This window comes from Fusarium mangiferae (genome assembly GCF_900044065.1).
Source record: "Fusarium mangiferae strain MRC7560 genome assembly, contig: FMAN_scaffold023, whole genome shotgun sequence".
NCBI lineage: Eukaryota > Fungi > Ascomycota > Sordariomycetes > Hypocreales > Nectriaceae > Fusarium > Fusarium mangiferae.
Window position 1 is genome coordinate 191915 of NW_024573943.1, and position 14191 is coordinate 206105.

Consider the following 14191-nt stretch of genomic DNA (forward strand, 5'->3'; position numbering starts at 1 on the left):
ACCTTTCCAAGAGTTGCTGCAAAAACATGACAATATACTGAGAATTATGGAAAATCCCTTGAAGTTAAAACATTCTCTGAAGTAAATCTATTTTTGTCATTTAGATAAAGGCCTTAGTTATAGATACGCCATTTCTGGCTCTTGATACAGTCAGAGCAATCCCAACAGCCCTTGTCACTCCAACTCAACTTCGTATCACCAAACTGCTGCCAGGTAATATCCTTAAGCTGCCAAACTCCAATTGCGCATTTGCCATAATCCTCAGACCAGCCCGATGCTTGACAGTCAGGGTTTGAATTGCAAAGAGCCGCACAACGCTCCTCTGAATCCTGGTAGGGGAACTTAGAAGGTGCCTCGTCCCACTGCCATGGGAAGTATCCTTGATGTTGGCAGACCAAATCACCGGCGTCGACCTGCTTGAGCGAACAAACAGCGTCCTCGCTCGTGATGCTCGGGGCACAAGTCGCCGTAGGGAGAGCAGTCCTCAGCGACGCAGAGTATGCATCGCGATCTTGGTCGTGGCAGAAGCATTTCCAGCAGCTTTGGTCACTCCACTCCATATCCTGGTCGCCATTATTCCCGGGGATGAAGGCCGAGGTGAATATGGAGTTGGAGGAGAAGACACAGGCTTGTTGGTTCTGATCCCATGCAGAAGACTTGCAGCGGTGGGGCATTTGGTTGCAAAGGGCTACGCAGTTCTGGTAAGTGTTGATGCCCTCTTGCCAAGGGTATTCGTTGTCTTCGAGTGTAAAAGTGTTCCTAATGGTTCCCGATTTACTGCAGTCTTGATAATTATAGTTGTTCTGGTCGAAGGTGCATCCATCGGATAAAGCAAGGGTGCATTGAGGCATGGAGGACTCGGTGATTGTTGGAACGTAAGAAGAGCTGAAGGTTGTAAGAGGTTCAGTGCGTGTTGGAGTCATTGTCGTTTCTTCAACAGTATGTTCAGCAGAGCCAGGGGCCTGGCTGGTGGTATCATGCTGAACTGAGCAGTCGTTAGAGCAGGACCAGCAGCCTTGGGAACTCCATGGTAGAATGTAATCATGGGCGTTCAAATCCTGTGCTTCCTGGAAGGCGCTACTCGTCATGGCAACATTAGTAAAAATGCACCGTCCCCTAGCAGCATCGTGAGCTGAGGCAGCGCAGCCGTCTAACTGGTAACAGATAGTTGCACACTGCTCCGAGTTGGTTTGCATAGTGGCCTTATCGAAATCGTTGTTGGCATATGGCTCGAGATCAACAGTACCGAGATTGCCGATCTTCTCACAGACAAGGTCTGAGGATGGTGAGCTTTTGAGATGGCAGTTGGGACAAAGAGTGGGGATGGAGGGAGAAGCCGATGTAGTTGCGATTGCTGGAACAGAGGTAGTTGAAGGTGCGATGGTTGAAGTCTCGATATCCGCTGGGTTCTTGATGTCACAATCCTGACACTCGAAGCAATCGAAATCATTCCACATCAGGGAGTTCTGCGCATTCAGATCAATACCAACGACGCCCAGCGTATCACCAAGCATCCAGCAACTGGTCTCCGAACCCAAGTTGTACAGCGCAAAGGCCTTGCAAGCAGATCCCTCTTGCTTGCAAAGCAGGGCACAGTCAGCGATGGAGTTTTGTCGAGGGTTGCTGGACTTTGTGCGACCCCATGTTCCTTGCTTTGCCTTTCCAAAAGCCCAGCAGGCCCTGGGGGCGGTAGGACGATCATTCTCAGACACTTGAGGGATCCCTGGCAAGGACACCGTCTGGGTTACTTCTGGCTGCACAGGTGTGCAGTATCCTGGTGGAGGGGCTCCTACAGGGCAGACGCGCGAACCAGTTGGTAGAGAGCTCGCGGTGGAAGGGGAGATGTCACTTGCGGTTGAGGGATGCAGGGCGCTCGTGGTTGGATCCAGGGTTAGAGTCGGAATGTGGCTCTCTGATGCTGTAGACGGGTCAAGGGTGAGAGTCGTAAACTGTTTCTCTGATGCTGTCGAGGGGTCCAAAGTTGGGACAGTGAACTCATTCGCGGTCGAAGGCTTGTTCTGACTGTTGGTGGTCTCACTAGTGATAAAAGACTTGGTTGATGGATGGACAGTGTCGGTATCAGTCCCCGGTGAAAGATCAGTTGTAGCGCGTGCAGTTTCCGAAGTGAGGGCATCAGTTCCAGTGGAAGAGTCGGTTGTTGTCGATGAGCTTCTTGTGCTCTCACTGTTTGGCCCATTGGATGTCGTAGTAGTAGCAACATCAGTTCCATCACCAAAGTCAATGGATACATCATTGATCGTCTCAGGAGTGACCTGGTTAGACATGAAGATCGAGTCGACATAAATAGCCGCAATTCCACCAATCGGGCAATTGACCGACACCGAAAAGGCACCCTGTGCATTAGGAACATCGGTCTGCTCAAGAACAGTATTCCAGTCGATAGCTGTTCCAATGCTGAGGATCGTTGATGTATAGAATTGGTGGCCGGCGATGGATGCGCTCAGGGTGCAGACATTGATCTGGCTGGAAGTAACCACAGCATAAAAGAAGCGAACAGTATACTTTTTCTGGATGTCGAGGGAGTCAAGCTGTTGCGAAATGCTGACGATGTTTCCAATCGCTCGCTTGCGTCCGGAAGGATTGTTGGCAGCTTGTAGCTCGACGCAACCCTTCTCTTTGCTGCCATCGCCAGTATAACCCTTGTTCTCAACAATCTGACACTGGCCTTCGACAGTGTAGTTGGGGATGTTGCTTGGGTTGGTGGGGTCTCTGACGGCGAAGTTTCCATTGCCAATCACGTTCTTGACAATAACAGGTCCCTTTGTCTCTGAAGCGGTCGGGGCAGATGTCGTTACTGTGGCATGAGGCTTGCATGGGCCTGCCAGGGCAACACCAAAGTTGCACAAGATAGTCAGGCCCGTCAAAGCGAAAGCAGACCGCATGGCGAGGGTTTTAACGAGTGTGATGGCCAAGAGAGGCGCTGTGAGGGTAAGTAAAAGTAGCGAGAAGAGCGGGCGGCGACATATCGATTGTTTATGAGGATGTCGGCAGCGAAATTCGGTGACCTCGGCCCCTAATTCAATAGAGACGTTTCCCAAGAGAGCGGTCGAGACACTACGCGATGAGACTATTTACTTAAAATGAACGGGTCCGCTCAATCGGTGACAACTAGTGAACGCCTCGTTCTCTGCTCTGAAACGGAAATGTTTCCGCTTTCGCTGGAGGAAAATGCCAGAAGGTGTATTTAGATGTTATTTTAGATGACTATTGAGATTTTAAAGGTATTTAGCACATCAATCCAATTGATTACATAGATCTACCTCCCAGATATGGTTATATCCTGTTTCGTGGTTACTGGATGCTGGAAAATTACCCCTGACTTCAGCTTGAGACTAGCCACTAGCCCATGTATGTCAAAGTTCTGTCGAAGCCTGGAAGCCAATAGTGTATCATAGCGCTTGGCACTATTTGATCTTTTAGACAGTTGCCATTAGCTACACCGTGGCGCTGTACCTATTTGAGACCCTGATATTGTGGGTTTTAGTAGCCAGAAAGATAGCTGCTATTGGCTGATTTTGATGGCGGCTTCAACAGGGAAATACGCGGAAAGATGGAGGTTCCGTACTCCGTCGGACTTTCCTGTTTTGGCTCGTGGCCCTGTGTCATTGGGTTATTATCCATAGTCAACTACCCTATATTTCTAATCTTTGGCTCCAAAACATCGATTGTCTGCATGCTATATGGTAAGTCATAAATTAGGGAGACTGTTTTAACGAGCCGAGTTTCTCAAAAGCATTGGAAAGTCTAAGAATAAGATAAAAGATAATAATCCCTTATCCGTCCCGATTTGAGACAGGAACCTTAGAACTAAATCCAAATGTCGTGCCATGCACGGGGCTGGACCAAGCTGGGGTATTAACACAATAATCTTCGCCCTAAGTATGATGCAGTCCTTCCCAGCTGAGAATTAAAAATAGAACTACTCAAGGTGGATTTCGAAGCCAATATTCAGAACGTTTACTGAAATTCTCAGAAGCACTATGAGGCCATTGTTAAGGATAATAATTTTCTTAATGAAAGGTTCTCTGAGCCTCACGATGAAGACAACAAAGCCATTGAAAAATTACTTCATTGATATTATCTCTGATGGCTTTGCCCTCAAATGGTAGTTTATAGTTAATCCAGTTCTGGCTTGGTGGTGATGGAGAGGATCGCAACACGACTTTCAATCAAAAAAGAAATTGATTGGTCAGGTATACTCATTGGCAAGATGAGGCCTGCCACTGACTTTCCGATCATAATTACTTCTATACTTAAAGACGCGGGTAATTCTCAACCTCCTTTAGTAAACGCCGATTACTAGAAAAGGACAGCTGGGATCGCCTAGAGAGTTGACCTTCGGGACATTCAAGGACTAGTCATCTAGGGTAGCTCGTACAATCGGAAATTGCATCAGGTTCAGCCCGCCGCCATTGGAGGAAGGATCGAGACTAGGAGATTTTTGTACGACAGAACGCCTTTGATTGGCCAGCCAAGTTCTGGTTCCTGAGCAAAATCGATAGTTCAGAGATAGGCTGCTTTTTAAGCCGCTATTTTCTGACGGACAGATCCATGAGATGAGATTCACAAAGGGGACGGCAATAACATCCGATTGCAGATGAATAAATACAACGCTCGCCTCGACTCTTGGCGCATTTAGTTCAGCCATTTTTGCTCGCGTGGCGTTGACGATTATCACAATGAAAGTGACATTGTTATCTGCTTTGCTCATCGCATCCGCGTCTGCGGATGCAGGGACTTGCACAAAGGTATTGTCAGCCACACGGAGTGGTGCTACGTCGCTGATAATCGTAGGACGCCTGTCTCAAAGCAGTAGGACTCTCTAATTGCCGAGCTCGCAGATGGCCGCCCGCACACGAGAGCGACTGTTCCTCATTCCTAAGATACACATCGATCCCTTCTGCGACGACTGTGACTGCGACTGGGGAGCAATCGACCGTCACACTGAAGGACACCGAGACTCTGGGCCCGGAGACGGATGAGGCTACTGCGACACAGTCCGATCAAACGTAGGTCCTTTGAGCATCTGCGGCGCACATACATGGATTGGGAATAGCTAACATCATCTAGTGCCACCACCAGCGTTACTTCCGACCCTGTGACCGTTTACGTTGCTGTCACCCCCACCAAGACTGTCACTGTGACTATTGTAAGCACTAAGCACCAAGAAGCTGCTATCAGATCATATTGCTGACTTCATTATAGACACCAGACCCCTACCTGGAGACCGACGTAAACGTAAGGATACCGAGATGTCTATTTGAGGAATGCAAGGACTAACAGGGACATAGACCAAGACAGTGGTTCAGACTGACGTGAACACGTATGTAATAGCCTCCCATCGTGAAGCCTCATCCTGACTCTCTTTCAGTGTTACGGAGACAACTTACTATGGCCTTCCCTCCAAGCGTGCGATTGCCGCTCGATCCACCAAGAACATCATCAAGCCAACGGGCATTCCATCCTATGCCGGATCATGCACAGATGCTGAGCAGTACAGTAGTGCTTGTGCCTGTATGGGCGTTACAGAGACTACCATCGAAGGAACTGGTTCTATCGTCACTGAGACTGTTGAGCCTCAGCCTGAGACGGTTGTCGATTTCCACACTGAGACCCAACCTGCGGTGACCATCACCACGACCCTCCCAGCCAAGACTCGAACTGTGACTGTCACTCTCCCTGGACCTCACGTTACCGAGACGACCACCGCAGATGCCACCACAGTTTCGACCTCCTTTACCGCCGAACAGGATACCATCATTACCACACAGCAAGCCACCGAGGTTGACAAGACTACATCAGTCACCACCAAGACCCGCTCCGTCGGACCAATCTGCACCACCTACACGCCTCAGAGCTCATGCCAATGCAAATTCGAGGTTCTTTGCGACACAGCAGTCGATGTTAGTCAGTCAGTCTTCTTCAGAAAGATAGACTTCAACACTTATGTTGAAAGCTTTGAAGAGTGTATGCAGCGCTGCGACAACAACCCGAGCTGTCAGTTTGGTGACTTTGCAGGACTTCCAAATGGTGGTCTTTGCTCAAGCTATAGTGGAAATCCGGGAGACTCTGGTACTACATCTCAAAGCGGAACTAAGTATTTTGAGAAGGATGGAAATGTTGATTGCTCATCTTGTTCATCATAGAACAGGAACAGTCACACATAGTATTTACGTTTTCTGGATTTACGTTTATACTTCAGTATATTATTAAGTTTTACCAGTTAAATATACCTAATTCGCTCTTTCGTTTCCTTTTTAATTAGAAACCCAATGTTGATATTGTGCTTAGATTCGAGAGTCTAATGAGAGTGCTATATTTATCCTGCATAAGCCCCTTTTGGTAGCATATACCATTGAGGGCATATATGGTCATTTAAACATTATCTGCGGTTGAATAATGAAGAGAAATGTCCCCCATGGAATATGACTATCTTTTGGAGCGTGATTCGACGCTAACCCTTCCGAGCCGGTTATTGTCGGCATTGGGAAAATGCCAAACCATTGTGATTACCGAAACCGATGCTTTTGTATCGGCAGTATCGGGAGCATCGGCTTGTATTGCAAAGGGCGTATAACAATTTATTTCTTTTCTAGCATGCCGTTATGAGAGTCCTTTGTTCTCACTTATAATGCCAGACACAAAATCACCGGTAAATAAATTAATGCAGCAGAATAGACTACTTCTATCTACTCAGAGTTCCGTCAAGGCGCCCTTCAGTCAAGATGAGAATTGGCTTCCTAGGCCTAGGAACAATGGGCACGCCCATGGCCCTCAATCTTCGTCGACAGTTCCCCGTCACAGTGTGGAATCGCAATGCCGCCAAATGCACACCCCTCATCGAGGCTGGTGCTAAAGCCGCGCAGACTCCTTCCGCTGTGGTTGAGAAATCAGATGTCATCTTCACGATGCTTTTCGACGACAAAGCGATCCAGTCCATGATTGAAAACGAGCCCAATGACAAGTTTATGAAAGCCATACGTGGTAAAACACTGATCAACACTAGCTCAGTGTCTGTCGACTTCAGCCATAAGCTTGCGCAGCAGGTACAGAATGCAGGGGGCAAGTTTGTTGAAATGCCTGTGAGTGGTAGCAAGGTCCCAGCTGAGCAGGGAAAGCTTGTAGGCATGATGGCTGGCGACCCACAGGTTTCTGAACAGATCAGAGCCGTCGTCGAACCTATCACTACTGCGGCTATCTACTGTGGTCCTATCGGATCAGGCTTGAAGACCAAATATTCCATCAACCTGTTCCTGGTCTCTGTGACCACTGGTCTTGCAGAATCAGTGAATCTTGCTAGAGCTCAGGGGTTGGACTTGGAGGCCTTTGGACAGGTACTTAACAGCAGTCCTTTGGCATCTGCATACTCCAAGATGAAGATGGCCAAGATACTCGAAGGAGATTGGACACCCCAGGCTGCCATTAAAGACTGCTATAACAGCACTGAGCTGATCAAGTTTGCTGCGCAAGACGTGCAAGTTAAAACGCCATTTATCCAAGTTTGCAATTCTCTGTACAGACAAGCTCACGAAAATGGTTTGGGGGAGGAGGATATGATGGCCATCTACAAACTGTTTGCTCAGACTCCGGGCAAACATTCTACATAATTAGACAAGTACAAAAAAAGGATTCTGTGATTTTCTGACTCCGTTCTTCAACCCTATTGGGCTGAAGAGCCTTGGCTTGAAGTATTATATCGTGTACTGTGTTTGGCTTTGCATCGTTCTAGTCACTGTCTTCTTTATGTTACCGGAGACCGGGGTAAGCTCTTCGCCGTTCCTTTTAATCATTGACCTGTCTGAATGGGTTTACAGAACCGATCGCTTGAAGAGATCTCCGAAGTGTTCGGAAAGCAATCTGATAGCGCATCCGAGAAGAAACTTGAGTCGACCGACATTGAGTGTATTGAACATCAGAGGAACGAGAACGAGTAAGACGGTGCCTACACTTTGATGCTAAAAGAGGCGGCCAATCAAGATCCTACATTAAGGCTGACGGACCTGTGGCGCTTACTACACACATTCTTCATAGACAGCGACAGGATGTCATGACTAGTTGATCTATAGATGGTCGCACTATTACTCCTTCATAGGCAGTGAACGCTAAAGATAACAATATTTATAACTCAGTTTGGGCCATTCACCTACAACATCGTGTTGTAGTAGGGCAACCAGACCCAACAAGCTTATGCGACCTGCTCCTCTCAGGCTTTACAGCACTGGCACTTGTAGACTATTAGCTTACTCACTTATCCATGGGAATTGGAGTCTTGTGAGACTTACCGAAACAGATCCAGAATCATTGTCAGGAACAACCATTGTGGAACATTGGCTAGCATGCTCTGTTGTACCACATACGTTAAGGCCAGTCATGCTGTTGCAGACTGCGATCGGAGACTGTTATTCACTATAAGTAAATAAGCATTCTCTTCACACATGATGTAAACTTACACAAGGCGTGCTTCGCGGCACGCAGTCATCTGCAGCGACGAAAGGCATAAAGGCAGCTGCCAAGACGAAGAGGCTAGAGAAATGCATAGTGGTAATTGAGCGATATCTGGGCTTTATGGGGTGATCAGGAGAGATTTGATAGCAAGTTAGACAAGAAGCAGCTTATGTACCACGCTGGGGTTTAAGTACCTCAAGTTTGATTCGTTTCCAGAACATTACGAATAGCTGTCACGGCCTTCCTTACCGACTGTTTAACTGCCAAGACATATGATCCAGTTTGCAAAGCTTAAAACAGATGATTCACTTGGTGGATAAACGAAGCATTGATACCAGTTGAACTCAAAATCGCAGATCGCAACCTCGCTGTTTGGTTTCGACCTACAGCTTACGTAGCTTGGTATCCGTATTGATGAAAGGTGGATATCGATCCCCATCTGAAGTGGATTACACGTATTAAAACAAGACAGACCCTTGGAAACCTAATTTTTATGACTCGCGGCGTTTGCGAGACTGAGAGGTTTCTCAGCATCAAACACAGTCACTGTGTTGAGGTCTTTTGTTCATCAGGTTCACGTTCGATCTGCACATTTCGAACTCCACTCTCCAACTCACACTGGTTTGGAGGTTCTAATGGCATCTTTTCTTCTATTATGATACCTCGTAGCCTGGAAATTCTGACTATTGTAGTCACTTCCTGGACTTACATTTCGGCATCGGAAGATGTTGGCAAGGATCCGATCCGAAATTCGGAGACCCTCTTGCTCAAGCCGATAGACTAACTTGCCTATAATGGTAGCTGATTGTGTAAATGATATTTAACAAGCGCTATATACTATCATGAAGTCACTTTTCTTCTCTCAATCTTCCAGCAGCTGGTTTGTCTCAAGTTTCCATATTTGTTCATATCTAGGATCCCATCGAAAATGTCACCGGGTCGTCGCGACATTGAGTTCCCCACTGTGGACGGACTAACCCTTAGGGGCTGGTTCTACACCGCCAATGGAGACGGAAAGCAACCATGTATTATCATGGCTAATGGAGTGAGTTTGCCCTGGAAATAAGTTCCATTATTTGCTAGCCACTCTTTTACCTAGTTGGCGGGTTTGAAGGAGCAGTTCTGCCCCAACTTTGCCCAGCGGTTCCAAGCTGCTGGCTACGGAGTCTTGCTCTTTGACCACCGCAACTGGGGTGCAAGCGACGGTCTCCCCCGGAACGAGACAAACCCCATTCAGACTGCTCGCGACTACTCAGATGCCTTTGACTATGTTGCCTTGTTAGATGAGGTCGATGCCTCCAGGATTGTCTACTGGGGCACTAGCATGTGCGGTGGTTCCGTTCTACACGCTGCGGCATTCGACAAACGAATTCGAGCCGTGATTTCATAGGTGCCCTTTGTATCTGGCGAGCTACTTAGCTTACACCTCGCACCCATAATTGGATCCCTGTACAGTAGCCGATAATAGCTCAAAGCGGGCAAACCTGCTCTGCTAATCGAAATGTTTGCCGAGACTTTCGATGAGACTCGCCAACAAGACAGCAAAGCCCTCATACGGGATGAGAATCTCTGTGACTTCCTCAAGGCTTTGAATAAAGAAAAGCTGCCTTGGTCTCCGAATGTCACACCTCAAACACTTCTTGATATTGTTGCATTCGAACCTCTGGCTTTTATGCACCGCCTTGCTCAGACACCGCTCCTTTTAGTCTCTGCCGAGAACGATATGTGTGCGCCAACCTCTACTCAGCTCAAGGCCTATGCGCTGGCTTATGAGCCCAAGAAGCTGGCTATTTTGAAAGGTTCTGGGCACTTCGACCCTTATCATGGCAAGGTCTTTAAGGAAAACGTCGAGGAGCAGTTGGTCTATTTGAAGGAAGTCATTTGGAAGGTCTCATGGCTCTTAACACAGATTTTGTCGTCTCCACTCAGTACAAATATAGCCCGTGTTGGACATTTCACTGGCTACCTATAGAGTGATGATAGAAAAGAAAATGACTGATTGGCGGCTTTTGCATTAAAGCAGGCATGAGGTTGTCGTACATCACTTAAGACATAGAGTCTGTATTATATTTAGATTTAGAAAGCATAGCATTAACACAGAGGTTATATCAATGGGCAAAGTGCGTTAAATGATAAGTATGCATACTATCACGTCTATGATCGGGTGTGTCTTAGCAGAACTATTTCCGCATATACCATGCCAAGTCGCCACCGTTCTTTTCTCTAAAGGTCAAGCCATTACCCATAAACCGGAACCGATTCCCGCCAGTGTACTTGAACATGAAATCCTCGGTTCTGAACTCGTCCAGTATTTCCTTGTAGTGAATCACACTGCCCGGGTACATAGCCGTTACTCTACCGTCGACCTTTCCTTTCTTGAACCAGGACCTGCAGTCCCCCGTCCAAACAGTCGTTTGTATCAGTTCTTGAGCATAAACATTAAAATCATCCAGGGCATCCTGGCGAACTTGAACGGACCTGTATGAGGTGACAGCCAGTCAGCTTGAGTTCTGGTGAAACAGACTTGGAATTGTGACTTACTTGATATTCTGTGTAGAGATCTTCCGGATCCATCTTGCTATGTAGTCCACCGTGAATGACATTACAGCCAGTAAGCTCCCGTGCGCCAGAGGCGTGTTTGGACCGTTGATAGTAAAGAAGTTGGGCATGTTTGCAGCGAAAACTCCAAAGTACGCCTCTGGAGCATCCTTCCACTGCTCAGCAAGCGAGACACCGTTCTGACCTACGACTGTGTATCCAGGAACAAAACTGACATCAAATCCTGTCGCGCAAACAATGATATCAAACTCTTCCGTCTTTGTGAGGCTGCAAATTCCACCTTCAACAATCTTCTGAATGGGCTCGTCTTGGAGGGTGACGTTGTTTTGTTGCAGTGCCTGGAGATAGTTCTCACCGGGCGACAGTCGCCTGCAGCCAACTTGAAATGTAGGGATGAGCCTGGCGCACAGATCAGGGTCGTGGTTCAGTGCGTCCTCCATCTTTGCCTTGTATAACTGAAACGCGCCCTGCTGCTCTGGACTATCCTTGATGGAAACTCTGAAGAACTTATTCATGGAATGCTCAATACTATGCCGGAACTTGAAGAACATCTTCTCGTCATCCTTAAATGCCTGGATCTCTTGAGCTGTGTATGTGAAGTTCTTGCCCTCGGGTGTAAACTCCGAAGCGAATGCACTGCTGATCCAAAGAGGGCTTCGGGCATAGTTGACGATCCTAGCTGCTGTGGGTTGCAACTGCGGAAGGACTTGGACTGAAGAAGAACCGTTGCCGATGACGGCTATTCTCTTACCAGACCAGTCAAGGGTTGTATCCCATGCGGCGGTATGAACAAGTTTCCCCTTGAACTTGTCCAGCCCAGGTATCGTAGGCCAGTTCCACTTGCTGAGGAAGCCCGTGGCGTTGATGACTATGTCTGCTTCCTCGCGTAAGATCTCACGGCTACAACCCTGTTGGATCTCCAAGAGCCACTTGCCAGTGTCGTCGTCCCAGACAGAAGATATGACTTCTGAGTTAAGTATGACGGGCTCTTGAAGCTTGCACTTATCAGAAGTATTCTTGATGTATCTCCATATCTCAGGGCCTGTCGCATAGAACTGGCTCCAAGAGGGATTCGTCTCAAAGGGGAATGTATAGATGTGCGCGGGAACATCGCATGCAACCCCGGGATATTTATTGACCAATCATGTTCCTCCGATGGCATCATTCTTCTCGTAGATCTTGAGGTCAATGAACTGCTCCAAAGGCACGTCCCCATGCTTGTACTGATACGAGAGCATCAGGCCTGCATACCCGGCACCTATGCAAACAACCTTGAGTTTGCGGGGCTGGAAAGAAGGGCCTTCCTGTACAGGCACCCAGTTGTCTAGTTTGTCCATTCTAATGTGATTGCGGGAGGTGGTTGCCGTGTACAACTTAGATTAGTTTGCGCGTTGCGAAGTCTAAATGGTGTCGGCCTCGACAGTGGCGATTGGTGTTGTCAACGTAGTACTTGAGTGGACCTAGTAAAGAAGGCGAAAAAGATTCAATAGTTAATGACTGCACATTTCTGCTGGGTAACGACCTTATTCCTTTGCATTTAAATTTACATCGGATTCTTGGAATAAGAGTTCTTCGGATCTATTGGCAATTCGGCAGGCTCGAAGCCCTGGGCCCGAAACCCGGAAGTCGGCCGGGTCGGATCAAGTCCTGCCTGCACCGGGTCTTGACAGACGGCAACTAATCTATCTATGTATACCTGATCCGCTATATCAATACAAGGGATTTGATCATACTTAAATATATATACCGAATTAAACCTCCCTGAAACATAGACAAAGTCACAATAACGTGGCGATAGCTTCTTCCTTTAAAGCCACCCATATCACAGAGCCTTGTCAGCTAAAAAGAAAATCTTCGCTTTCTGCGTACTTCTCCCTGAGAAGCCTAAAAGTCATAATGGCTACAAAAGCGACTTTGGAGTTCTTCGGTAAGTTTTCTGAAATATCCTGCAAGCATCTCAGTCTACTTTGAACATACTTGCCACCCAATTGACTAAGTCAGGACTGATTGAAATCAATTAGGAACAACTACATTTAGGCTGAAATGGAAGGGTTTCAACATCTTCCACGACACCTGGCTTGATAAACCAGAGGGTCTGAAACGATACCTCGAGCTTGAGGACGTAATAGAACTGGATTACATAGTCATCTCGCACGCCCACTTCGATCAGTAAGTCGGACCAAGCATTTCACCCACGCAAGGTTTTAATAGTCATAAAGCCTCCCTGGGGCAGACCAACTTGCCCTGAGAACAGGGGCGACATTAATTGCCAATGGTGAGGCTATCAGATGCCTCCGAGATGCAGGCGTCCCCGAAGCACAATTGATCCCAGTCAGCGGTGGCGAAAGAGTACCCTTGTTCAACAAGGAAACTCTCACGAAGGCTGCGGAAGGCCTAATTGATCGAGCTCCAGCACCACCGACAGCGCCTCCTATGCCTCACGTCAAGTATGCCACAGCCGCAGTCCATGTTTGGCCCTCATTGCACTCTTTGATCCCTGCAACTACTCCCCACGACTTCCCTGAAGAATTCGATACCGCGGAGAGGTTTACCGGGGAAGTCACTCCATACGACTGTACCTTGGACATCACCAGATTAATGCAGTTTGGTCTTTTCAAAATGAAGCAGTTTATGCCCGAGGAGAGCATGGATCCAGGGACACGTGCCTTTGCTGATTATGTGCAGGACCGCCAGAAGCACGTCATGTCGCACTTTGATGGCGGCCAGCTGATGTATAATTTTGTCGCTGACGGCAAAGGCATCTTATTTAACAGTCACTTGGGCGTGTATCAAGGCATTGCCCAGTGTGTGACCCCCAAGCCTACTGTTGCTATCATGGGAGTTGGTGGTCGAGCAAATCTTGATGGGAGACCGTTTCAAGGCTCGGCGGCTGAGTTCCTTGTCAAGCAGGCAAAGTGGCTCGGTGAGCCTAGAAGCATCTATTTCTGCCTGAATGATCCGAAGTGAGATTGTACTTTCCCTTCATTCCAAGCTTATTAGACTGCTAACAACTTCAAGTATTATCAAGCCTTTCAGGGTGGATGTAACTGCCGCAAAGGATATGCTTGAACAGGAGACAGCGGCCAAAGCCATTGATACTCAGCCTGAAAAGGTGTACACCCTGGAAGTCTAATGTGAGGACTTTAGCAAGAGCTACCGTAATAAA

At 47.6% G+C, this 14191-nt stretch overlaps 7 protein-coding genes across 7 annotated transcripts; 4 read left to right on the forward strand and 3 right to left on the reverse strand.

Moving 5' to 3' along the window:
- Positions 1–113: 113 nt before the first annotated feature.
- Positions 114–2903, reverse strand: FMAN_05166 (uncharacterized protein; the record flags this gene model as incomplete). Its single annotated transcript, XM_041825719.1, has 1 exon — positions 114–2903. The coding sequence occupies one exon, from the start codon at positions 2901–2903 to the stop codon at positions 114–116; it is 2790 nt and encodes a 929-aa protein (XP_041691071.1).
- A 1797-nt stretch (positions 2904–4700) lies between these two features.
- On the forward strand, positions 4701–6167 carry FMAN_05167 (uncharacterized protein; the record flags this gene model as incomplete). Its single annotated transcript, XM_041825720.1, has 6 exons — positions 4701–4751; positions 4816–5030; positions 5092–5170; positions 5227–5259; positions 5313–5344; positions 5393–6167. The coding sequence occupies 6 exons, from the start codon at positions 4701–4703 to the stop codon at positions 6165–6167; spliced, it is 1185 nt and encodes a 394-aa protein (XP_041691072.1).
- A 579-nt stretch (positions 6168–6746) lies between these two features.
- On the forward strand, positions 6747–7628 carry FMAN_05168 (uncharacterized protein; the record flags this gene model as incomplete). Its single annotated transcript, XM_041825721.1, has 1 exon — positions 6747–7628. The coding sequence occupies one exon, from the start codon at positions 6747–6749 to the stop codon at positions 7626–7628; it is 882 nt and encodes a 293-aa protein (XP_041691073.1).
- Positions 7629–8224: 596 nt separating this feature from the next.
- Positions 8225–8558, reverse strand: FMAN_05169 (uncharacterized protein; the record flags this gene model as incomplete). The annotated part of the gene is made up of 3 exons (XM_041825722.1): positions 8225–8245; positions 8304–8417; positions 8472–8558. 3 exons carry the CDS (start codon positions 8556–8558, stop codon positions 8225–8227), a joined length of 222 nt encoding a protein of 73 aa, XP_041691074.1.
- An 836-nt stretch (positions 8559–9394) lies between these two features.
- Positions 9395–9856, forward strand: FMAN_05170 (uncharacterized protein; the record flags this gene model as incomplete). Its single annotated transcript, XM_041825724.1, has 2 exons — positions 9395–9511; positions 9566–9856. 2 exons carry the CDS (start codon positions 9395–9397, stop codon positions 9854–9856), a joined length of 408 nt encoding a protein of 135 aa, XP_041691075.1.
- Positions 9857–10646: 790 nt separating this feature from the next.
- Positions 10647–12362, reverse strand: FMAN_05171 (related to monooxygenase; the record flags this gene model as incomplete). Its single annotated transcript, XM_041825725.1, has 3 exons — positions 10647–10944; positions 11008–12020; positions 12234–12362. The coding sequence occupies 3 exons, from the start codon at positions 12360–12362 to the stop codon at positions 10647–10649; spliced, it is 1440 nt and encodes a 479-aa protein (XP_041691076.1).
- Positions 12363–12921: 559 nt separating this feature from the next.
- Positions 12922–14158, forward strand: FMAN_05172 (uncharacterized protein; the record flags this gene model as incomplete). The annotated part of the gene is made up of 4 exons (XM_041825726.1): positions 12922–12952; positions 13047–13194; positions 13245–13988; positions 14044–14158. The coding sequence occupies 4 exons, from the start codon at positions 12922–12924 to the stop codon at positions 14156–14158; spliced, it is 1038 nt and encodes a 345-aa protein (XP_041691077.1).
- Between the last annotated feature and the right edge of the window lie 33 nt (positions 14159–14191).